General features: G+C 40.1%; 1 protein-coding gene across 1 annotated transcript; it reads left to right on the top strand.

Moving 5' to 3' along the window:
- Positions 1 to 1,128: 1,128 nt before the first annotated feature.
- LOC124133075 (protein tyrosine phosphatase domain-containing protein 1-like) lies at positions 1,129 to 25,511 on the top strand. Its single transcript, XM_046497303.2, has 14 exons — positions 1,129 to 1,178; positions 2,923 to 3,019; positions 3,643 to 3,808; positions 4,534 to 4,614; positions 7,395 to 7,510; positions 9,058 to 9,079; positions 9,721 to 9,827; positions 10,709 to 10,796; positions 11,476 to 11,565; positions 13,923 to 14,022; positions 15,980 to 16,570; positions 18,184 to 18,285; positions 18,672 to 18,755; positions 19,743 to 25,511. Exons 2-14 carry the CDS (start codon positions 2,950 to 2,952, stop codon positions 20,001 to 20,003), a joined length of 1,878 nt encoding a protein of 625 aa, XP_046353259.2. The 5' UTR covers positions 1,129 to 1,178; positions 2,923 to 2,949; the 3' UTR covers positions 20,004 to 25,511.
- Positions 25,512 to 26,174: the final 663 nt, after the last annotated feature.

The raw sequence follows: 26,174 nt of genomic DNA, 5'->3' as shown, positions 1-26,174 counted from the left end.
AGCTCGAGCTCAAACGTCAATCCCCATTCTTCAGCCCAAAGCCGAGGATATATTATCCTTTTCCGATAGGTCACCCCTGCCAAAGTGTTAAAGCCATACTATTGACCAAGACATGAATTCACTCTCAAGCATATTTTCACTATAATGTGTTTGTTGAAATTTATTATGATGTAATACTAAACGGGTTATTTTCACATAGTCGTGATGCAACAAATGCCCCAATTTGTCCACACTGTGAAAATAAATGTTATTGATTATCTATACACTGCCCTCTAAGCGTATGTTATTGCACACAGGCTTCCTGTCGTTGTTTTAATTATAGCTTCCATGGATAGTCTGTAAGATAAAAGGGTTTCGTTGAGGAAATCATAGGTAGCTAGGATCGTCACGTTTTCTCACTCGTAAATATTTTAACGTCAGTTATTGTCGTAATTGATATCAATTTCCATCTGAGATGTCTAAGTAGTGAAGTACTTCCCCCTCTCGAATACAGGAAATAACCCCTTCTCCTACAGCACGTGGTATTTACATTTGTATGAAATGATTAAATTGAATTCTCGATTTATGCAACACTAATCATGAAGTCGTGTTTCACTTAGGGAAAAGCGTATGCCAATATTTGTAAACCTTTTTAACAAAACACATCCGGTATAAAATTAATATTTTAATTTCCTTTTGAAATATCCTCAATATTTGCGTGTGTCGATTTAAAAAAATGTTCGTTTACATTTCTGTCTACAGATGGGATAAACTGTTTCTTTTTGCGTCACTTATTTGTCAAGGAATCGATTGAGAGTATTTACCGTTAAAAACATGAAAAATGCGTATCCTATGAATAATCATAATTATAACCTTGCTTTAACCAGTGTTTAAGATTCATTAATTTGATAAAAGTAAAATGCGACATATTCATAAAGAAATGAAAAAAATTACATTAATTACACTAAGACAAAAACAGACTTCGTTGTGCAAATGATTTTCAGATTGCATACTTCTCGCGATTACGTGGTTATTTGAAGTCGCTTCAAATACTATTTAACAGGTGCTTGTTAGAGTTACTTCCCCTAATCTGAAAGTTGCTTCTGATTGGTTGCTTCTCAAAGCGTTATTTAGCAACAAAATGGACGACGAATGTACAGGTGTTGGAATGTGACAAGTGCTCGATATCCTATTCACAGGTATGCATGTTCCACGAGGAAGGCAGACATTGAGAATTGATAGGATGAAGTTATATATATATTTTTGTTCATGTTTAATCTCATTCCAAAGATGACTGGACTCTTCATGTTAAAATAGGCTACCTATGTTTCAGACGATACCGGTGTTTACCAATGAAATTGCATTGCTGACAGATATCCTCCAATGCACTATAAATGCTTTGTTTAGATCAGAGTTGTATATAAGGCAGATAGGTAAACTACAGTTTCAAACGAGTGAAGTTAATGAACAGGGTTGTTATTCGGTATTATTATATTGTCATGCCATGGTTACTGTTATTGATGACATCAAACATTTCTTTCAGTTTAGCAACGGATAAATTATCTTCAAAGTTAATTAAATCCACCGCTGGTAAAATATGCAAACTGGGTGCTAGAAAGTCACCATGAATTATATGTTTACTTAGAACTTTCATATATTTAGTACAGTCATGCCAAAATAGGAGCATTATAGTATATTGGTCATACATACATACATACATACATACATACATACATACATACATACATATGTCAGTTATATCAATACACATACATACTAGTACACATCTATAATTTATAGATAGCTATTATAATGTTGCATCTTACAAAAATATATATTAGCTAAACATGATTATATTGTCGTATATGTTTGTTGTTTGCGAGATACGACTGAAACACTACTCGTTATTGTAAACTTAAGTATTTGTATATTTTATTTCTTCTGATAGACATCACATTTTTCATGTGATACCACTAGCATTCATGGCTTTGAAGATGGTCCTTAAACCTGACAACAGGTTTGATAGGAATGCACTTGAGATCGTGATGCCAGAATTAGTGGATATACACCGATATATTACTGGTACTGTGGTCAGTTGTGTAACAAGACAGTTACTGAATTTTTCAGCACAATGTTTAGGGTCAACAAAATTATCAGTGTACCCCAATTTATACTGAGAGGATGACCCATGATGAACTGGAGGCAGTTGTCCTAAGCTGGACTGTTCTTATTGTCTTCGACCGCCTCCATGGAATAGTGGTAAAGCTTCCCCCCGGAGAGCGGAAGGTCAAACCCCGGCCACGTCATACCAAACAACGTTAAAAGATTGTACAGTACTTATTGTTATCCTGCCTGCCACTTGGCATTAAGGGGCTAAAACAAGGACTGGTCGGCTCTAAGTCAGTATACTGTGTCTGTGTGGGGTATCCATGTTAAGCTGTTGTCAAACTTATAGTATCTAGGTTCAGACAGAGCAAGATGTTCTTTGCTTGTAAGTCAATTTTTAAACCACCAGCAATCTTCTCCCTTGGTAACAGTGATTTCCTGATCAATTCTGATGATAAGTTAGTGAGTTGTATTGTGATGATTGTTATGTGTCCGGTTTTTGCTGCCTCCGCTATACTGATAATTTATTGCTTGCTATTCATTCATGCCAATTGCCGTAAGTGCTGGCCTTAGTTTGATGTATACAGCGTTACCGGTAACATCACCAATATTCGACACATGAAATAAGGCATTGTTATGTATGGAAGCCTGCACTTACCATGAAAAAAATTACATCCAACAAAGTTGTAAATAAAATGATATATGTACAAGGCCTAAAATGTCGTTACAAACAATAAAGAAGTTGTTATACTGAAACATTTCCATAAAATTGTACTGAATATTTTTTTGTCATTTCAAACTATATGTCGACACAACTGATAAATTTGTATGTTACAGGCGGGGGGATCAGCATCACGTGTGACAATGGAGCCAGATCCGGATGAACAGATTCACCCAGGCTTGGAGTCTCTTGACTGGGGCAATGATTCTAAAGGTAATGTTTGGAACATCACAAGTTATTACTTACTGTAAAGGCGATGTTTCAGCATTGATCTTTAAACCATTGTCAAGCAACCGTTGTCGCCTTGCTTGACAACGGTATAAGGATCTATATTGATCTATATTAAAGTTGTTATCCATAAATTGTGTCTACTTTGTCGTCCATCAACTTCTCAGTAATGGCAATCAACCAATTCAAGTTATTACTTGTTCATCAGAATGAAAAGAAGTAATTTCTGTTTCATTTTGCAAAATATGAATTGAAAAGTATGGAGTTTTATTGAAGGTTTGTGATGATATTTGTTTAAATTTATGTATAACATTGTTTATGCAGGCAACAGTCTGTGAAAATAATCAGTGGCAGATTTCTATCAGACTTGCTGTCCTGTTACCCACAAAATATTTTCAAAGAACATAGGCTCATGGTAAACGATGTTACCATTTTTTGGCATGGATATTTATTGGTCTCCAGCAACCTGTCCTTTTCGTGAAAGGCAACCTTATGGAATCCTTTGCTTCCTTGGGTAATCCCATGTTGGAGGAGCTGTTGTCAATGGTGGAACTACCTCTAAGTTCAATCGGTAGCCGTAGCATAGTACGTTGAGTCTATTGCTGTAGGTACAACACCCTCTGCCAAGTACACCAAGCTGACAGAGCAGGCCAGGAAACTGATGCCGGCAGAGAAAGTATGTGCCATGTTCTGTGGAGGCAAGAAGTGCAAGTACTGCACCTACAACCAGTGGACCAAGGAGCAGATGGACATTGATGGAATATACTCCAACTGGCAAGTACCGTTAGGATTTTGTTGGGGAGGACAGTGAATTTCATCATCCAAAACTGACTCCCACAGGAGATACCACTTGGGTGAAATTGCATCACAATGCTTTGCAGACCATTGTGAGGTCATTGGTTACTATGACTTCACAATCAAATGACATCAGTAATGGCTCTGCTACTGAAGCTGTTAGCAGTACTTTTTACACTGAAGACACTGCTTATAACTGTCTACAAACTGAAAAAGTTGGAAGAATGCTGTTGGATGATAAATATAATCTCACCCGATATATTTGATATCAAAAGACACTCGGGTGAGATTCTCTATTTGTTTCTGAAGTCAGGTGGGAGGGCCACGAGAACCCAATTGTCAAAGGCTCCGCAATTCGCTGTGCAGAGTTGTGTCCTTGGGCACACCAGAAACCTGTGATTGTGGGTTCGAATCCTGGTTTGACTGAAGGGCAGTCAGGTGAACAGGTCATATAAGCTCACAATGCACAGGATTACAGTGTGTGACTCTTTTGTTGGGGTGGTGACCATGGTGATGCTGGGATGTGTATTTGGGTGAATTGTTTTTAGAAGCTGGAAACTTTGTTCTAGCACGTTTCCACATAATGATCGAAAGAAGGAAGAAATGCATAGTGTGAGATTGATGATTATGTGAATATTGAAGTTAATGTAAAGTTTACAACTTCAAGGGACTTCCTGTTATATGATGGGGTATGTTTGCTTCAGGGTGACCGACAAGATACTGGCCATGGCTAGGCCTACCAACATGGCCATTAAGGAGAAGAAACTACTGGATGCATTTGAAGAGTAAGAACATGGAGTGGTACTGATACTTGGGCCCAGAGTTGGGCACTGAATCAAGTAAATGTAACACGTTACTGTCTGTGATGACTGCAGCCGTATTCAAGCAATGATGTACAGTTATCCACTACTACTACTATTACTACTGCTGCTGCTGCTGCTACTACTACTGATGGCGATAATAATAATAACAACAATAACAATGATTGGGAGGTCATCTCCCTGAGGCAAGGGCGTAAACTATGATGGTCCAATTTCCACACTTGCCGAACTAGGCTGGAATTTCCAGGATCGATTGTAGCACCACCAGTGGTTGTTACGAGTTATGTCCCTTCTATGCCTGCACGTTGAATTCCATGTTGTTGCAAACGAGAAAGTTAGTTCGTTACGTGATTTTGATTGGACTATGCATGACTCACTAGTCCAGCCAAAGTGTAGCTCTGGAATTCCAGTCTAGTTGGGCAAGGGTGGAAACTGGATTTTATAGTCAGTTATCTCCCTTGCATGGGAAGATGATGGGAGGTAAACAACTTTCTTTAAATATTTTCAATAACATATTTGATACATGCAATATTATCAGGTCTGGATTCAGAGTTTGGAACCTCTATATTGAAAACAGAGTTGGTTTGTCTCCCAGTAACATGTTAAGACAGGGTTTTCATGTATTTGCTGACTTTAGTCAGTGAACAATATGTTGGGTGATCATTTGACTGATATATGGTATGCTGGATTTAGCAAAAATAGTGACAGACTAAGGCTAATAACCCAAATGAAAAAAGCAAATGACAGTTGAAAGACTTGAAAAAGGCTTTGAATTTTAGTGTCTCATATCTCAGTCCTGGCAACTCTAAATATGACCAGTCGTCCCAACTTTGAACAAATAAAGAAACGTATGAACATCCTGTTCAATGCGGTGTACATTTATGGCTGACAAGTTCAATGACGTCATCTCTGAAGTAACTTAGTTTGAACTAAATGTCATTTACACTAAATTAAGTCACAATTTGTTTTTCCCTCCTAATATTTCACTTGTTTAAGACAGTCACTACAAATAGATATTTAATCTAATTAACTTTAAGCAAAGTGAAATGTTACTTCGTTGCACTAAATAAAGACAAGGGGAAGCCCAGATGACTTTGTTAGAACATGTTTTGTTCAACAGCAAAGATTTATGAAATGCTCTATTTGCCAGTACACAGGCACTGACAGTCACATGCAATACCTGTCCAAGCCTAATTTTACCGGTAAAGAGGAACACTGTGCCTGTGCTCGTGGGTTTCACCAAGTGGTAAACGTCTGAGCTTCCTCCCACGTTAAATTCACACGCCGCTGTATAACTGGAATATCGTTCAAAGTGGCATTACACCCAACTCACTCACTCATTAGACTGAACTGAATTTTACTTGACTCGGGCTTCAGTCTAGTGGTTAAAGACTGCTATTATGACATCATTATCATAATAATGTTCTCCAGCAGGAAGTGCAAGCATTGTCAGCGGTAGAAACTGACCATTTTAGTCCACTAGTCCTTATATACATATAGCAAAACCGTTTAAAAAGTTCATTTCTACTAGTCCTTATAATACCTTACCTTTTGGGCAGTTTGGCAAGAACTACAGGACTAGTGCCAATTTCTAACACTTATTGTAGTTGGGAAAGACATGACATCACATTGCTTGATACAGTTCGGCCAAAAGTCTAGCTGGGTTGCTGTTACTGAATTTCACAATACATTCTCTAAGTTGTTGTTGTCTAATTTTGTGCCTGAAATATATTGCCACACTTGCTTATATAATATAGGAACAGCAGCACAGTATTTAGCATTATTCTGAAGTAAGACAGTGTTACTGTTTACCGGTAATTACCAGTCTTTTACCGGTAAATTTAGGCTTGGACTGGTAATTCAGGCGACTGCCAGTCCGTCTGGACCGGCAAATAAAGATCCTTATAAATCTTGTTGTTGAACAAAACATCAATGATATTCATAGAAATATATTTTTTTAAAGAAGTCAGCTTGTCTGTTACCATCAGGTCATCCCCTATTTTTGTGTGTGCAAGGAATAACATTTCTCTTTGCTTCGAGGTTAAATATCCATTTGTAGTGACTTTGTCTAAAATTATAAAAAAAAGATGGATGAAGTTATGTGACTGAAGTTTGTGTGAGATGACTCATTGCACTGAACATGATGTTCAAAGAATTAAAACCAGCTAATTTTCATTTTTATTTGTTGAAAGTTGGGAATTAGTGGGGACTGGTAATTTTTAGAGTTGCCAGTCAACTAGGACTGGCAGTTTCAAAAGCCAGTGGGAACACTGTAAGATCAGTATTTACGATTACTTCTAGGGTGGTATGGGGGGGCACGGGTGGCCCAGTCGTCTAAGGCGCCGCGATTCGCTGTGCAGAGTTGCGTCCCTTGGGCACGCCAGAAACCTATGATTGTGGGTTCGAATCCCGGTTCGCCCTAATTATGTTTCTAGGTTTGTCAGCACCATACCCGTGCTCGTGGGTTTCACCGAAGTGGTAAACGTCTTAGACCTGCATCACTTCGGGCTTTCCTCCCACATTAAGCTGACACGCCGTGATATAACTGGAATAATGTTAAAAGCGGCATTAAACCCAACTCACTCACTCACTCTAGGGTGGTATGTGAATATGGTGAAGGAAGGGATGTCATCAACAACCAAATCCTAGCCTAATGTAGATTTGATACTGCTGGCGGACCATTCATGTGCAGGATTCTAGTTTGTCGTGGTAGAATGAAGCCTGTGTCTTCCCCTGTTTTACAGTGCAGGTATCAAGACAGTGATCAACCTGCAGATGCCTGGGGAGCACGCGTCTTGTGGTGAGGGCTTGGAGAAGAGTGGCTTCTCCTACGACCCACAACAACTCATGGAGAAAGGAAGTAAGCAGTCATTTGTATTCCGGTGTCTTGATAGGCTTGTGTAGTTACCAGGTCCCCGTTTCACAAAGTGATCTCTGCGCTGAGATGATTGTAACTCCCATACTTTGACATAGAGACTTACGACAGTCGTAACGCTAGGACCATTAATGGAATTGGTCTTCAGCAACCCCTATGGGGATTCTGGGTAAGAGTAGGTCCCTAGCAACCTGTGCTGATCATAAGAGGCGACTAAATGGATCGGGTGGTCAGACTCGGTGACTTGGTGTCCTCCCCCGACGGTGTGGATCGCTGCTCACAATATCGACCACTGGTTTGTCTGTTCCAAATGTGATTATTTACAGGCTTCTATACAGTGTGGCGTTAAACAGGAAACAAACAAAGAACAACAAAGTTACCAGGATCTTGGATAGTTACATCAAGAAGTTTGAATCTACCTGTATTAGAACAGGTCCTATTAACCTATACTTGTTATACAAGGCGACTGTATAGATAAGGTGGTTAGACTCAGTGACTTGGTTGATTGGGTGTCATCTTAGCATGATTGTGTATGATGTTACTCATAGTATCAATCACTGGTCTATCTGGTCTGGCTCGTTTAATTACAGACTGTCATCATGGTTGGAATATTGCGAAGTGCATCATTAAATAAATAAACTAGTTCATGTAGAAAGCTTTAGATACATTGTAGCAGTGTTCAGCATGTTAAAGATGAATGTCATAATTGTACATTTAGCAATGACTGTTTAGGGGTCCTCAAACTCAATAATATACCAGTAAAACCATTAAGATTTGATGTCCCTCTTGATTTATAACGTGTTTGTTTGTTGTTTAACGCTGCACTGTTTTACAGCATGAGTTAGTTTATAACATGAGTTAGTGGGTTTCAATCTTGCACCTGATTGAGGTAATTAAGACCTTTTTCCGAAAGAGAAAAACAATGAATGGTTTCTAAGGTGATGACTACGACCTAGACTATGACTCCACTCTGATAGGAGTGTTTTTGAGTGTTCAAGACTACCAATAAGTTGTCCATATTTTCAGTATTTTTCTGTTTACGTAGTCTCATGGCAAGAGGACTTAGGTGTGCTATTTTAGAAATTCTTATGTATTATTAATACAGTTTTCCTGATAGATGAAGACAGATCTAGGTTAACATGGTTAACCTGTTTAAACTTCTTATTTTAAGAAAATGTTTGCCAGCTGCTGTTTATCAGCATCAATGTACCCCATGAAGATCCACGTTCGAATTGGTCTTCAGCAACCCATGCTTGTCGTACGAGGTGACAAACAGGATCAGATGGCCAGGCTGACTACTCTGATGCATGTCATTGTATCCCAGTTGTGTAGAAATCTCATGTCAGTCACTGGATTGTCTGGTCCAGACTCAATTATTTACAGGTCGCCGTCATAAAGCTCTAATATTTCTGAGTGCGGCGTTTAACAAACAAACCGTCATTGATGTATTTGCTTTTGTAATGATGGTCATGGTAAATGGTGAACGAATATTATGAATTATGATTATGTGGACAAATGTTTCTGTTTTTCAGTTTTCTTCTACAATTTTGGTTGGTAAGTATTTTCTGGGAATTGAAAAATATGTTTGAAAAAATTTATGAAGGCAGATTTATGTTTTATTAATGAGGATTTTGAACTAATTTAAGATAGCATAGCCTTATAAAATCAAGAGGTGGGGTAGGATGTTCCAGTTGTCTTAAGCACTGCAGAGTTATGTCCCTTAGCCAGGCATGACAAACCTATGAGTGTGGCTTCAAATCCTGGTGCATCCTGATCATGTTTCGTGGTTTATCAGCACCATACTTGTGCTTTGGGGTTTCACTGAATTTGTAAATCGCTTCAGGCTTTCATATGACTTCTGGCAGACATGATGCTGTGATATTTCTGAGATGCTGTTGAAAGCAGTGTTAAGCCAAACTCACTCATTGAAGCAGTATTGTATAAACTGTTGTTCAAATGCCATGAGGGGTGCTTGGCGAGATTAGTGGTTAGAGTGTTCGCTCGTCACGCCGAAGACCCGGGTTTGATTCCTGACTTGGGTACAATTTGTGAAGCCCATTTATGGTGTCCCCCGCCATGATATTGCTGGAACATTGCTAAAAAGGGGTGTAAAATCAAACTCACTCACTCACTCAAATGCCCTAATCTGGAATGTTATATTGACCTTACCGACAAGGCTCTGTTATTTGTTTCAGGAATGACTTCGGTGTGGCGCCAATGAGCACCCTCCTGGATGTTGCAAAAGTGATGCAGTTTGCTCTGTCTGATGGCAAGGTCGCTGTCCACTGCCACGCTGGCCTTGGTGAGCAAGTCATTGCAAGTACATGTATTTCAGACCGCCTCCGTGGTCTAGTGGTAGAGCGTCCACCCGGAGAGAGGAATGTCCGGGGTTCGATACCTGGCCATGTCATACCAAAAGACGTTAAAAGATGGTACTTGTTGTTACCCTGTCTGGCGCTCGGCATTAAGGGGCTAAAACAAGGACTGGTAGGCTCGGAGTCAGTATACTGTGTCTGAGTGGGGTATTCATGTTAAAATTGCGGCATGGTATCTCACTGAGCTAGCACTATAAATCAGCATCAGTCCGGACTAGTACAATCAGCCACCCACACACACGTGCATGCAAGTCGCTATATAAGTGCAATAATCTTGGACGCGACGTTAAAGCCTATTTCACCTCACATCACCACATGTCTTTCAGAACCGAGTGTATGTCTGAAAGATGGGGACAAAAATGGCGCCTGTGGAAAGTTATTGCATAGTATTGCTAATCACAACCTTTTGGCAGTGTCACCATGGTTACCATGTGTTTTGTTTGTGCAGGTAGGACAGGACTGATGATTGCATGTTTTCATGGTTACCATGTGTTTTGTTTGTGCAGACAGGACAGGATTGATGATTGGGTGTTAGCGTGGTAACAGTGTGTTTTGTTTGTGCATATAGGACAGGACTGATGATTGCGTGTTGTCATGGTTACCATGTGTTTTGTTTGTGCAGACAGGACAGGATAGATGATTGGGTGTTACCGTGGTAACAATGTGTTTTGTTTGTGCAGATAGGACAGGACTGATGATTATTGGGTGTTACCGTGGTAACAATGTGTTTTGTTTGTTCAGGTAGGACAGGACTGATTATTGGATGTTACCATGGTTACCGTGGTTTCAATGTGTTTTGTTTGTGCAGGTAGGACAGGACTGATGATTGCGTGTTACCTGGTGTTCACCAACAGAGAGCTGTCGACAGATGCCGTCCAGTATGTTCGATCCCGAAGGTACAGTAGTCAGTCCAGACCCTTGTTTCTTACAAGGCTGCAGTACACCCAGAAGACAACAAACCACGACCTGATGGTTGTGCCAGTTTGCCCGATGTTGTGATGTGTGCTCATGCTCTCGAACATTGTTTCATCTGACCCCCTTACTTCTGGGTAGTCAGGGAGTGTGTGGGATCCTTGTCAGAACAGGCGTACCAATGCTTGTCAAACAAGTTGATAAACATTAGTCCAGGTGACCTGGCTGATTGTGATTCGTCATCCCGTAAGGTGTCCATTGTTGGCCTGAGTTGATTAATTAGAGGCTACCATAATCATGGAGTCAGTATTAAGGGGCTAAAACCAGGTCTGGTCGGCTCAGGGGCAGTTTACAGTGTCTGAGTGGGGTATCCATGCTAAACTGTGGCATGGTATCTCAGTGGGTAAGCACCATAAAAGCTGCATTAATCTTGACTTGTACAAACAGCCACATGTGGATGTCACTCTATAAGTGAAATAACTTTGAATGTGTTATCAAGCTCAATTTCTCCTCAGCATGCATATTCACTGATATTGTTTGATTATGATCTTCATGAATACGAATAATATTTGTGAGATGCTAAGCCCAAATTGAAGAATAAGGAAGAATAAACTATAAGTGCTGTTTTCATCTTACAATGTCACATTCTAATCTGTCCAATAGGCCCAACTCTGTACAGACTGGGGAACAAGTCAGGGCTGTTGCTGAATTTCAAGAGTACCTGAAGCCCTTCAGGATAATCTTCACATCGAAGTAAACATTTAATCCACTCGTAACATTTTCTTTCAGTTGTGTACATGCTGTATATGATTCATCATTACCAGGGCCCTGTTCCACAAAGCTATCTTAGCACTATGACAGACGTAGGTCTATGTTAAAGAATGGGAGTTACAATCACCTTAGTGCTACGACAGTCGTAGGTCTATGTTAAATTATGGGAGTTATGATCGCCTTAGTGCTACGACAGTCGTAGGTCTATGTTAAAGTATGGGAGTTACGATCACCTTAGCGCAACAGCAGTTGTAGGTCTATGATAAAGTATTGGAGTAACGATCACCTTAGCGCAACAGCAGTTGTAGGTCTATGATAAAGTATGGGAGTTATGATCACCTTAGCGCTACGACAGTCGTAGGTCCATGTTCATGTATGGGAGTTACTATCACCTTAGCGCAACAACAGTCGTACGTCTATGTTAAGTATGGGAATTACGATCACCTTAGCGCAACAGCAGTTGTAGGTCTATGATAAAGTATTGGAGTAACGATCACCTTAGCGCAACAGCAGTTGTAGGTCTATGATAAAGTATGGGAGTTATGATCACCTTAGCGCTACGACAGTCGTAGGTCCATGTTCATGTATGGGAGTTACTATCACCTTAGCGCAACAACAGTCGTACGTCTATGTTAAGTATGGGAATTACGATCACCTTAGCGCTATGACAATCGTAGGTCTATGTTAAGGTATGGGAGTTACGATCACCTTTGCGTTACGACAGTCATAGGTCTATGTTAAAGTATGGGAGTTACGATCACCTTAGCGCTACGAGAGTTGTAGGTCTATGTTAATGTATGGGATTTACTTTCACTTTAGCGCTACGAGAGTCGTAGGTCTATGTTAATGTATGGGAAGTATGATTACCTTAGCGCTACAACAGTCGTAGGTCTATGTTAAGGTCTGGGAGTTACAATCATCTAAGCAATTTGAGAGTCGTAGGTCTATGTTAAGGTATGGGATTTACGATCATCTTAGAGCTATGACAGTCGTAGGTGTATGTTAAAGTATGGGTGTTACAATCACCTTAGTGCTACAACAGTCGTGGCTCATGTTAAAGTATGGGAGTTACAATCACCTTAGTGCTACAACAGTCGTGGGTCTGTGTTAAAGTATGGGAGTTACGATCACCTTAGTCTATGACAGGCGTAGGTGTATGTTAAAGTATGGGAGTTACAATTACCTTAGTGCTACAACAGTCGTAGGTGTATGTTAAAGTATGGGTGTTACAATCACCTTAGTGCTACAACAGTCGTAGGTGTATGTTAAAGTATTGGAGTTACAATCACCTTAGTGCTACAACAGTCGTGGGTCTATGTTAAAGTATGGGAGTTACGATCACCTTAGTGCTATGACAGGCATTGATCTATGTTAAGGAATGGAAGCTCCAATCACCTTGGCGCTATGACAGTCGTAGATCTGTGTTAAAGTATGGGAGTTATGATCACCTTAGTGCTACAACAGTCATAGATCTGTGTTAAAGTATGCGAGTTATGATCACCTTAGCACTAAAATCATGTTGTGAAATGGGACCCTGGACATCTTTCATGTTGAGCTCATTGATGTGGTGCCATTACACAATCAAACAGTATTGCCATCCTTTTTGTAATGTTTAGTTACTCTCACAAATTACATGTATTTCTTACAGTTTCCAGTCAGTATTACCAGGTGATAACACAGTATGCAGAGGTTCAGTTGTTTAAGGTGCTGCAATTCGCTGTGCAGAGTTGCATCCCTTGCGCACACCAGAAACCTATGAACGTTGGTTTGAATCCTGGTTCGCCCCAATCATGTTTCTAAGTTTGTCAGCTATATAACCATGCTCGTTGGTTTCACCAAAGGGGTAAATGTCTGAGAACTGCATCACTGAGGGCTCTCCTCCCACATCTAGCACCATTTAGTACAAACTTGTCTTATTTGGATGGAAAGAACATACAAACCGCATGTTCTCCAAATGTCTGCTTCTTATTTATCAACTCTTGGGCATGTTGGACTAAGCACGGATGAAAAACTTGCTCCTCTTAACATGGTAAAGATATTAAAGCCCATATTTACTAACTGTTCACTGCTCTTGCAAAGGCTGAAAAGATGGAATGCTTGTTCTTTATCACAATCTTTCAACACTTTGTTTTCAAATAACTTTGCAAATCTTATAGATCCAGAGGTACCTCACCCATAACTCATCCTTTACTCCTCTGTGATCACCCCAAAATGACTAACCTTGCATAGTATATGATTATGTCATGTGTAAAACTTGAAAAAACAGCCATAGTAAGATCAGACTCTACTCCACCTCAGCATGCAGTATCACACATGTGTATTTACCTATTTCCTTCCAGAGATCCTGATGCTCATGAGTTCTCGCTGCGCCAGTTTCTTAATCGTCAGCAACATATACTACACGGGTTTGAAGGCAAGAAACTCAAGTACATTCCTAAAGTAGGTTCAATATAATTATACGAGCAATTTATTTTACGTTTCCATAAACTGTTCACTGAGAGCAGCTTTTGCCCACTTACGACCCCAGCGACCATGTTGCTAGGCTGACATCATAGGGCAGTGAACTGCTGGTATATCTTGAATAAAGTTTCACAGATTTAATACATAGGATATTGTGACATGTTTATATACTTTGAGTAGCTGAATTAATGGTAGGCATGCCTATACTTTATTTATGGAGGTTCAAATGTTAAAAACGGTGACCGCACTTTATGTTAAGCAACTTGACATTTAAATGTTGCCGAGTTGTATCCCTTTGTTGTATAAGGATCTGCTTAGCATGGGTTTGAGACCCAGAATCACACTGATTATGACCCTTCTTTGTGGCACAATACTTATCCCGTGGCATGCTTGTTTGTTTCCCGTAAATGTATGACCTTGGTCAATTGAGGCTTTCCCGCCAAATTATAGATAGAGGATGAAGATAAATCCCTTAGACCAATGAAGAACAAAGCGTGGTTTATTTCACGATACAACATTGATTTTTTATGATGTCATTTCGAACATGTGCACGCAACTTAATGACGTCGTAAATAGGACGATTTGTTTTTGAGAGGGAAGCTTTTAGTGTCTTGTTCCCCAAAGATGTAACTGGGCAATGTTGATAAAAGCAATAGCCAAATGATCTCTTCCAAAAGTGGGAGATATATGACATACAGTATTGGAAGCAAAGGTACAGATAATCGACGTGAAATTTTTTAGACTATTGCGGAAAGACCAAATTTAAGCCCCCTGTTCATAACATGGACTTGTCCGACATTGCCTCAGTCGGATTCTATTCAGGGAGTCATCATGATTTTAATACTGGTAAATATTTTGAAAGCGTGTACATTCACTAACATCCTCAAAAAGGCTGTACGTAATGTTGGTATCTCAAAGAGAAATAAATTACTTGTGGCTGTTGTTGATCGAACAATAAACAACTCTTACTCTTTGGTTATTTCTTATATATAATGGCATAGCTGTGAGAACAAAGGGGGAGGAGGAGCTGAGGCCGATCTCTACTGCTCTTACAAGTGTTACTTTTTATTCAGGTTAAGTACTGTCACTTATGGATTGGGAAGCTTGGTGATTGATTATGTGTCACTTTACCCCGAAAGTATGGATTGTTGCTCACGATACCAATCCGTCTGGTCCAGACCCGATTGTTTACTCACCACTGACATATAGGAATATTTTAACTACAGGAACATTTTGGTTTCATCCCATACTGGTAACATGTTTCTTTGAGAGGTAGGGGCGGTCGGGTAGCCTAGTGGTTAAAGCGTTCCCTCGTCACGCCGAAGACCCAGGTTCGATTCCCGACATGGGTACAATGTGTGAAGCCCATTTCTGGTGTCCCCCGACGTGAAATTGCTGGAATATTGCTAAAAGCCGCGTAAAACCATACTCACTCACTCTTTGAGAGGCATTTAGAAGTTGCTTGTTATTGCCAGAACATTAGGAATTCAGGGAATAACTATTTATGAAAGTTGAAATTGATAAATCATACGTTTTACACAAGTAGTCTGGCCACAAGCTGCTTCAGTAATCTTGATATTCTAACCCTGTTTCTTCCATTGGAAGGGTTGGTCCGAGCTTCTGTTCTTGTGTTTTGCCACTTAGCGGTACAGTTAACAAGGATCATAGAAAGAATCTTTCTTTCTGTAACCTTGACATGCTAGGCATGGTATAGAAGCCTTGAAAACATAGGGGCGGTCGGGTAGCCTAGTGGTTAAGCGTTCCCTCGTCACGCCGAAGACCCAGGTTCGATTCCCGACATGGGTACAATGTGTGAAGCCCATTTATGGTGTCCCCCGCCGTGAAATTGCTGGAATATTGCTAAAAGCGGCGTAAAACCATACTCACTCACTCACTCACTTTTTGAGAGGCATTTAGAAGTTGCTTGTTATTGCAGATCGTGTACGTGTGTTGTGAACGATTGCTGGAGATTGCCTCAAAGGGTAACTCTCTACAGAAGACCAGGAGTACGTTGTCCATGTCAGATGTACAGTCCGACATACTTAAAAGAACAATTAGTGCCAATTCCCTTGCAAAGACAAATTCGCAGATATCTGTTCGTTCAAGTGAAAATGCCACGACTGCTGAAAATATATCAGAGACTGCCCAGAGTTTTGAAGATTTAAAACATAAAGATTTTAAAGAAGTGTTAGAGAATAATAGCAAAGAAAATAGTAAAGGGCATAAGAAGAAAGGTGCTAACAACAAAAAATACGACGATTGTGTCGCAGACAGTGAAAAAGATATTGAGTCCCCCCACTCAGAGGGAACACTGTCAGGGGCAGATAACTCTGTCGATGATCAGACTTTGGAAGCTTTGGATAGTGTGAGTATGTCGGGCCGTAGTGCTGACTCTGGATCAAGCAAGAGTTACTTGTCAACAAGCCCCCATGGGTCGTCTCCCGATGATCCGTCAGTCTTGATATTGGAGGCCTTCATCGAGACAGACTATTCAGATGTTGTGCTGAAGAAGGTGGCTGATTTTGAGGTTTGTAGTTGTCTTCTGTGAAGTCTGTTTCATTATTTGAACAGGAATATATGAAATGTAAGAACACTGAAGGAGAATCATTTCAAGACATCCATCATCCAAGAAGGGGCACGGGTAGCCCAGTCGTCTAAGGCGCCGTAATTCGCTGTGCAGAGTTGCGTCCCTTGGGCATGCCAGAAACCTATGATTGTGGTTTCGAATACCAGTTCGTGCCGATTATGTTTCTAGGTTTGTCAGCACAATACCAATGCTCGTGGGTTTCACCGAAGTGAGACCTGCATCACCCCGGGTTTTCCTCCCACATTAAGCTGACACGCCGTGATCTAACTGGAATACTGTTAAAAGCAGCGTAAAACCAAACTCACACATCACTCTATCATCCCAGCATGTATATACCATGAATTGCAAGGGATCAGTGACTTACAACAACTTGACCAAAGCTCAAGGCCCTGTTACACCAAGCGATCTTAGTGCGACGACTATCATGAGCGTTTGTTAAAGTATTAGAGTTATGATTGCCTTAGCAGTAACATAGCTTTTTGAAACAGGGCCCCGGTCTTGTGATCTTTTGGTTAATAATCCATATAGTAACACTAAAATCTACTGGAAATGATGGCATTTTCGTGCTGTAAGCTCAGATGTTTTTGGCACAGAGTGTTTCAGATAAGATTAGTTTTTAGGCGAGTTAAACATTATTCCCAGGCAAGTAAAATGTCTTTCAGGCAAATAAACATAACTAATAACAGTAACCAGTCCATACAAACCCAGAGCAAAGCATAAAGATATTTAGCATCATTTGAATTAGACAATGTTGCGTTACCATGTTTAATTTGCCACCTCCATGGTGTAGTAGTGGATAGAATGCCAGAGCGGTGAGCAGAAGGTCGGTGGTTTGATCCGTGGCCATGTCATACCAAATGATGGTAAAAGATGGTACTTGTTGGTACTCTACAGACAGACAGGCAGACAGATACGTTGCTATGTCAACAGAAAAATCGTAGGCACGACGTTAAACCCCATTCTACCATGAATTTGGAATTTACTCGATTCTGATTGGTCAATCAGAGGCTATTTAATCACAATAAACCCCCTCTGATTGAAACAGCTGGTTTGACGACCGCATCACCGCGGAAGCTAATATTCATAGAATAGTACTTTTTTCAGCCATTGTCGGTAGGCATATTTAAATAATTATATCTACAATTACACTGAACTCAACCCATGCCGCTTCACTCAGTATATTTGCTAACACCAAAGAGTTCGCGTTTTATTTAGTCATGGTAGAATGGAGATAAACATACTGTGTTTTCAATGTAGAGCTAGGTTACCTGTAGATTTAACCGCGCTAAATTTAACATTTGAAACCTCACGCTGCGCGTTCGGTTCCAAATTCAATTTAGCGGGGTTAAATCTACAGGTAACCTAGCTCTACATTGAAAACACAGTATGTTTATCTCCTAATTTAACCATATTCAGTTTACACCTCTTTTCAATCACATTGCCATAGTGTCATAGAATGTCCTTATACTTTGCAGTGGGCGAGCTGTTGGATTTTTGTGGTGAATAGTCATAGCTTGAACATATGCATGTGTAACGAGTGGTCTGTCTTACAGGAAGCTTTGAACCAGACTGATGAAGCATGGAGTGTGATAGCTCAGGAGCAGGATCCTGTCGTCCTCAGTCTCCTCATGTGGGAGTGGCTGGACCAGCTGAGTGTAAGTAGCAGGACTTGGTCGTCCTCTGTCTCCTCATGTGGGAGTGGCTGGACCAGCTGAGTGTAAGTAGCAGGACTTGGTCGTCCTCAGTCTCCTCATGTGGGAGTGGCTGGACCAGGTCAGTGTAAGTAGCAGGATTTGGTGGTCCTCAGTCTCCTCATGTGAGAGTGGCTGGACCAGCTGAGTGTAAGTAGCAGGACTTGGTCGTCCTCTGTCTCCTCATGTGGGAGATTGACAACCCACTCCAAACATTAGACTCAGCCCATGCGCGTTCTCTCATTATCCACGCTGACACCAAGCCTCCGAGTTTTAGACTTTTGTCGACTCATGTTGATGTATTTGATATCAAAAGACACTGGTGAGATTCTCTGTGTGACTTGTTTCAGGAGCCTGCTCTGTCAGCTCAGGACTTGCTGACCCTGATGGGCAGCGAGGAGCCCCCACTGGATACCCTGTTAAAGTTGGAGAAGGTGAGACTTCTTCCTGTTTATGTCAACTGCCATTGTCTCCCTTGAGAAACTACTAACATCTAATAACATGATGGTTGTGTGGTGGGACATTTCAAATATATGTCACCCGTAACTTTTGGCTAAAAAAACAAATTGGTTTGGTATCCAATGATGGCCATGTTTGGTGTTTTGTGTCATTTCATTCTTTCTTGATTTTGTTTGTTTTGACATTGATGGCCCAGTGGTGAAATCAACACAGTTTGCTGTGTAGAGTTGTGGCCCTCAGTCGTGCCAGGATCTTCTGATTGAGGGTTGTGATTCCAGGTTTTCCTTGATCATGATGTCAGTGGTCAGGAATGGGAGCTTGTGTAGTCGTGAATCGAGGATGTAGGATGTTGCTAACGGAATGTCTGGCGCAGACTTAATTATTTACAGCTTGATGATACAGCTGGAATAGTGCTGACCATGGCAGGGACAGACATGACCACTGGTCTGTCCGACTGATACTAGTAACAATCTAGACAGACTTGTTGTTTTATACCCATATCTTGTTATTATCCTCGCCATGAAGTGGAAGGGGGATATAGGAATGGGCGCTGTCCATCTGTCTGTCTGTCCGTCTGTCCATCTGTCCATCCGTCTATTTGTCACGTTTTGTTTCCGGAGCAGAACTAAAAGACCATTAGACATATCTTAACCAAACTTGGCTCATAGATAGGTCTAGTGGTGAACTGGTGCCTTTTGATAGTTAAGTATTTCTAAAAAATTATTTTTCGAGTTTCCATGGCAATGACTTTGACTTTGGGAAAATGGCAGTAGTGCTTGAAAACCTTATAATATTTCTTGCCTTGCACACAACTGGACATGTCACATTGGCGTGAGATATGAGTGTTTCATGCTTGTTTTACATAACCACTTGTCTGAAATAAGCTGTGGACAAGTTGGACTTAACATGCATGGTGTAAAACAACAATCTGAGCCCTGGTTTTTGTTGTTGTTTCTGTCCAGGGGATGAAGTACCTGCTGGAATACCTGTCGCGGGTGATCATCAAGCTGCAGCCCATCTCCAGCAGTTTGCAGCAGGGTCTCCTGGAGCGCCTCCTGTCCCACCTCACTCACCAGTCCGTACGCCAGGAGGTCCTCTCCCGCCACGGACCAGAGTCCATGGACGACTGGCCCAAGATGAGGTCCAACACCACCAAGCACCTCATCCGCTTTGTCAAGAAACTCATCAAGAGCATCAAGGCAAAGGACAAGGACAAGCAGTGAAAGAAGTGCTGTGTAGTAGTGGTGGGTGAGAGGTGATGTGTGTTGAAGACAGCGTCATGGTCAAGGTCAACTAGAAGCTGTGCAAGGACAGGCAATGAAGCAGTAGAGAAGCAGTAGGTTTACCACTGGGTAGATGGTGGTTGCCATGACAGGCAATGAAGCAGTAGGTTTACCACTGGGTAGATGGTGGTTGCCATGACAGGCAATGAAGCAGTAGAGAAGCAGTAGGTTTACCACTGGGTAGATGGTGGTTGCCAGGACAGGCAATGAAGCAGTAGAGAAGCAGTAGGTTTACCACTGGGTAGATGGTGGTTTGCCAGGACAGGCAATGAAGCAGTAGAGAAGCAGTAGGTTTACCACTGGGTAGATGGTGGTTGCCAGGACTGGCAATGAAGCAGTAGAGAAGCAGTAGGTTTACCACTGGGTTGATGGTGTTTGGTGCCAGATCATTGTCATCCTGGGCTACTGTAGTATTTGAATTTAGGGACCTAAGTATTCACCTTTTAACATAAGTGTTATGACAAGGAAGCTTGACCTTCTCTGAATTTTTAACTCTGCGTAGGGTAGTCATATAGTACAGTCAAGACAATTTGGAAACCCAACACGCAACTAGGCTTTCAGGCTTAATTTTGAACACTGAAGATGATGTGTGTTGAACACGGCATTAAGTCCATGGTCACTGAGAACAGCAAGGAAGAGTTATGAGTTGGGCATGGGCTTTGGTCCAAATTACATATGTGTTGAAGACAGCATACTGCCTGTATGTGGAGCTGTTATGAATTCTAGTCTAGTCGACACCTTTAAACCACAAGGGTATTAGTTTAAGAGGGAAACGCTTCATGGGAAACAACAAACATGACAAGTGCTTGAGCTGAACAGATCCAAGGCATCTTTCCACATTGCTACAATGTGATAGCTCATTAATGGTGTCCATCAAGTTATTTTTTTGTATCATACTTTTCGTTTGTAATATATTATTCACCTGTAAGAAACAGTCATTGGATTCCTGTATGAAGCCGACACTCTGTGTTGTGAAAATATGTACGAGTAATGTAACCACCTGTACCTCGGGGGCGTAATGTTGGAGGAGCGGTGAGATGTTCATCCGTCCATCCTGTAGTCATTGTTCATAGTAGTCATGTAGCCAGGTGTTACCGTGCTCTTTTGCATCCATGTATATATTGTTGCAGTGTCATTCAGGGCACTTAGTTGTAGCTGTACACATGAACACAAGCTTGTGGCTAGGCAGTTTGAAGTTAGCGGTGGATAAGGACACACGCTTTCATTTATTATATTTTGAGATATTTAGAAATCATTAGGGCTGGTCGTTTAAAAATTTCAAAAAATAATATAAATTTGATTTTGATTTTATTTTCTAATCAAACTTAGCAGTCAGTCATTCAGAATAAAATTAGTTCCCATTGATCTTTATTTGAAAATATCCTGACATTGTACTGACTTTGAAGTAAGTGTCAGAGTTACGATCCTGGCATATTTTTATCGCGTTTAACGGAATACATATAGTTTTGTTTTCTATATACCAGTTAATTTTTCTTTTTGACAAAATGGCTTGGCGGTTTTTCAAAATCAATTTTTGAACACCATTTTTATTTTCCCAGCTACAATCTTTTTTCTATGGTTGGCAGATCCATGGACGTGAAGAATAAAAAAGTGTTACCTAGGTGACAAACCAGTGATTGCAAATAAAATTTGTTAGTATGTCAAGATATAATTCTTACACTGTTGTCAAGCATGCTGACAGTCGAGCTAGAAAACAGTGGTATGCTCCATCACAATCCACATCATGATGGTGAAGTCTTAAAGATTAGATCATTTTTATGTAAATAAGATAATGTTGTTGACATCTAATGTGATTATGGTATAACAGGATGAGGGTAATTATGGTTCCCCAGCAAAAATGGTATTGTTACCATGGTTACACAAAATGTGATACAAAAAGTATCCGATTCCTTTGACAGTTCTGCATAATATACACATTTAAATGTCTTCTGTTTGTTGTGATATTTGTCAGTTTGTCTGGAAATCTTAAGTTTGACATGTGAATATTTTCCATGGCTATATTTAGATAATCAAGATGAAGACATCCTGTGATATCCATGTGAGTGTGTTGAAACTATGTTATTGTGTGCATGTGAGCCATCATGTAATTGTAGTAATATCTAATTATCACCGAGAAATCTTAATTATCATAAAAAATGTCTTCACCAGCCCATACTCATCGTAAGAGGCGACTAATGGGATCGGGTGAGATTGTATCCCAATTGTGTTGATCGATGCTCATGATGTCAATCACTGGATTGTCTGGTCCAGGCTTGATGATTTACAGACTGCAGTCATACCTGGATTTTTGCTGAGTGCGGTGTTAACAAATTATTGTTGTGCACACAGGCTATTGGCTGTCTGATACTAGTACATGATTTGTGTATGAGGTCTCAAAGCAAATTGGTGCACAGATTTAGATAATGTGTTGGTGGGTGTTTCTTTATTTGTTTTAGAGAAATGTGTTGATTTATTTAAATGTCTATTAAAACAATATCATGCATAGATGTTGCTGAATGTTACTTAGTCTAACATTTAGTCCAAAAGGAAAAAATATTAGTTGCCAAATTGTCATTTAATATATTATAGAAAGGGACACAGAATCTCTCTATCCTGAAATTGACACAATCTAGACTTGCCAAAATGTCGAAGACTTGCTTTGTTTTCGATATATTTATAATTGATAGAGGTTGAGTGTTAGTGTTTTATCATCTTTCCAAACCAAGGGAGTTATCTGACTATAAAAGTCCAGTTTCCACCCATGCCGAACTAGACTGGAATTTCTGGGCTCGATAGTGGCCACTATGAGTTATGTCCCTTCTATGTCCCTCATATTGACCAATCAGATTTCACCTCTCATATCACTTGCATTTGGTCCAAACAGTATGGCGGGCCCTAGTTAAGACGATCTGATCAATAATTAAAAACTATATTGTGATAAAACGGCTCTTACTTCTCGAAGTGCACCAAATCACGTGAGTAGCTTGATAAAAGATATGAAAAGATTTGGAAAATATCGTTTGACGCCGAGTTGGCGGTACACATGTTTTGCAAATTCTACAATTGATCGAAATCTGCATGGCAGTTTTTGAACCGCATGTCGATTTTGTTACATGATTTTGATTAGACTATGCACAGACTCGTCAGCCAAAATTTGACTCCATAATTCCAGCCTAGTTCGGCAGGGGTGGAAACTGGACTTTTGAAGTCAGTTATCTCCCTTGCTTAGGGAAGATGGTGTTTTGTTGGGATATATATGTTTGGTTGTGGGAAGAAAGGACAAGACAATAGCCTAGCCTTTGTTCTCGCAACAAAATGTGTTTATCCTGACAAATTTCTACTGGCCCAACTCTCTACCTATCTCAGAGCACATGGAAACACTCAAGTTCTACAAACTATACACTGCAGAATGCACAACCACCATTTACATTTGAAGAAGATTGAACAATTTCATAGAAACTGTTCGTGTAGTCAAGTATTTGTTGTTTAATGCCTGTCACGCATGAGAGTTTCACCGTATAGTTTACGGTACTTTGTCTGCAGGTAAATGTCCCCCACTGACCAAAAGAGTGACCACCAATTAGACGAAGTATTTGCCTGTGCTCTGTTTCTGGGTCTGTAGGAGAGACCTTTGTTGATGCTTCTTAGTAATGATAGTTGTTATCATAATGCGTCATGCTGAAGACCCGGGTTCGATTCCCGACATGGGTACAATGTGTGATGCCCATTTCTGGTGTCCCCCGCTGTGATATTGCTGGAATATTGCTAAAAGCGGCGTAAAACCAAACTCACTCACTCACTCACTCACTGTTATCATAATGATCACTCATTCACCATGTTCACAGATTCAATATTTGCAACGAGATTTTACTATTATACAATGGCAATTTACCTTTAATGATTGAAATATAGATATTTTCTGATAGATTCTGTTTGTGTTAACATCAGAGGAAGTCCTATGTTAATTGTTAATACATTGTTACTTGTTTCACAGGACTCCGATATACTGTTGTGTATGTGGGCAGTGGTGTAATGTGGAGAATGCAGAACTGACCTCTATTGATGTGTTGAATTCATATGAAAATATGAAATATGTTTTGATGGAGATTCATTCCAGTCTCATGGTAAACCTGAAGATTGTGGATGGGTCCATCACCAGGTTTTGGTGCTTATACATCCCCTTGTGTGGTCACAGAGTGTTATGTTTATTGGTCATCAGTCACATCCTATTACTAACTATGGTCCGCTTGCTGCAAAATCGTACCGATGAAATGCAAAATAGATATAAATCTGAAAGCAACAATTCAACTTAAATGGCATGAAAGGCATTTATTTGTCCATACCAACTCGTCACCATAGTTTCAGACATTGTAATAAAGTAGAGAAAAGGTTGTTTAACAAACGATTATGGAATTGGGTGGTGTTTCATTGTCTGTTGTTACAAAGGGGTCTGGGCAATAAACATAACAGCTAAAGGACAGCGCGGAACATAGGGGTAGTCTCAAAACTTTTATTCTGAAATAATTTCATTCAACTGAAATAAAAATTTGACTGACAATTACATGATCTAAACCATCTCTATTACAATATGAAGCTTTAGTTTCGGTCCCAACTTTGTCAGTGCGCCTCCTGCGACTTGCAATGATCATAGACGTGAAGTACCAAGGTTTTCAAATGACATGATAATTTGTTTATATCTATTTTGCATTTCATCGGTACTATTTTGCAGCAAAGGGACCACACACTTGTTACAGATGCTTGTGTTGGACGGTGCACTGAATTCAACCAAAACACATCCACATCGAGCATTTTGTTTGCATTGGGTAATGAGATATCATTTCCGATCACAGGTGGCAAATGTCACATTTATTATCATGTATCAAAAGGGCAGCAGTGTGATGATGTAATGTGTTTCAGGATGATCTAAAGGCAAGACTGGGGAATTATGGGTTTTGATATTGAAAAATTTGGTTGCTCAGGATTAAAAAACATAAAATTAATTCTTTGCCTGGTATGGGTCATTATGAATATTATAAATCTAAAATTTGACAGCAGAATTTCAGTTTTGTGGATTGGTTGGTCTGACAGTTGATTAGGGTTTGACATTAACATGACAACGCTATATTTTGCGCTGTTTGCCTTTGCAAATCTTAATTGCAGTATATTCTGGAATGGTTGGTGACTTGATGTTATTGATTCCTGAGTATAAGTTGATATATTTTGTTTATAATCATGTTTCCTAGGTGACATGGTTTTCATTTGGCAGATAGGATGAAATTATTCCATTTCTGCATTTAACATTAGAACATGATGTATATTCTTTAGGGCTGTGACGAGTCCAAATTTACTACCCAGGTACCCTATTACCCTACCCTACCGGGTACCCGCTGTAGGTCTCAGGAGATGTCTCAAAATGTTCTATTGGGAACATTTTTAGCATAGCTCTGGCAAAACATATTTAGATACATGTATCAAACAATCTGGTCATTCATACACTGAAGTTGAATTAAGTTATATCTTTATTCAACCATATGAAAAATCAGAAGGAATGGGTGCATAGTCAGAAAGAAAAGCGAACATTAATGACTTGTAGTGTAGCCATAGAGTTCCAGATAGTTTTAGTCATTAGACAATATATCACGTGACTAACCACGGGTCTGGGTAGTCCTGTGGGTACCTGGGTCCTACTCAGTACCCACCCGACCCGGGTACCCGAGTTACCCGTCCCAGCCCTAATATTCTTCTATCAGTCTTGTTTTCCTACATGGTGGCATTTCACTTTATGTGGATATTTTTGTTTTTTGTGGCACTTATCGCAGAATGTTTTTAGAGTGACCTGTCTTTTGTTGGCTACTTTGTGTACATGATAAATGAATCTCTATCCCCATATGATTTTTTATAAATGCACTGTCAGGATTGATTTTATGTTAAAAAAGAATCTGTACATCATTGAATATATGAAAACTGATACATATAAAAAAAGTAAAAATAGCCTGTAACCACATACACTGTGATATTGTAAACTGCATGTCTAATAGACACTGGGTTCATAGGCCAGAAGCCAAGGTAATCCATTCCGGGTGTATACCACGTGAACACTGAATCAGCATT

The sequence above is a fragment of the Haliotis rufescens genome, unplaced genomic scaffold, assembly GCF_023055435.1.
Source record: "Haliotis rufescens isolate VD_foot unplaced genomic scaffold, xgHalRufe1.0.p SCAF_23, whole genome shotgun sequence".
Taxonomy (NCBI): Eukaryota; Metazoa; Mollusca; class Gastropoda; order Lepetellida; family Haliotidae; genus Haliotis; species Haliotis rufescens.
This window is presented reverse-complemented; position numbering and strand designations above follow the sequence as displayed.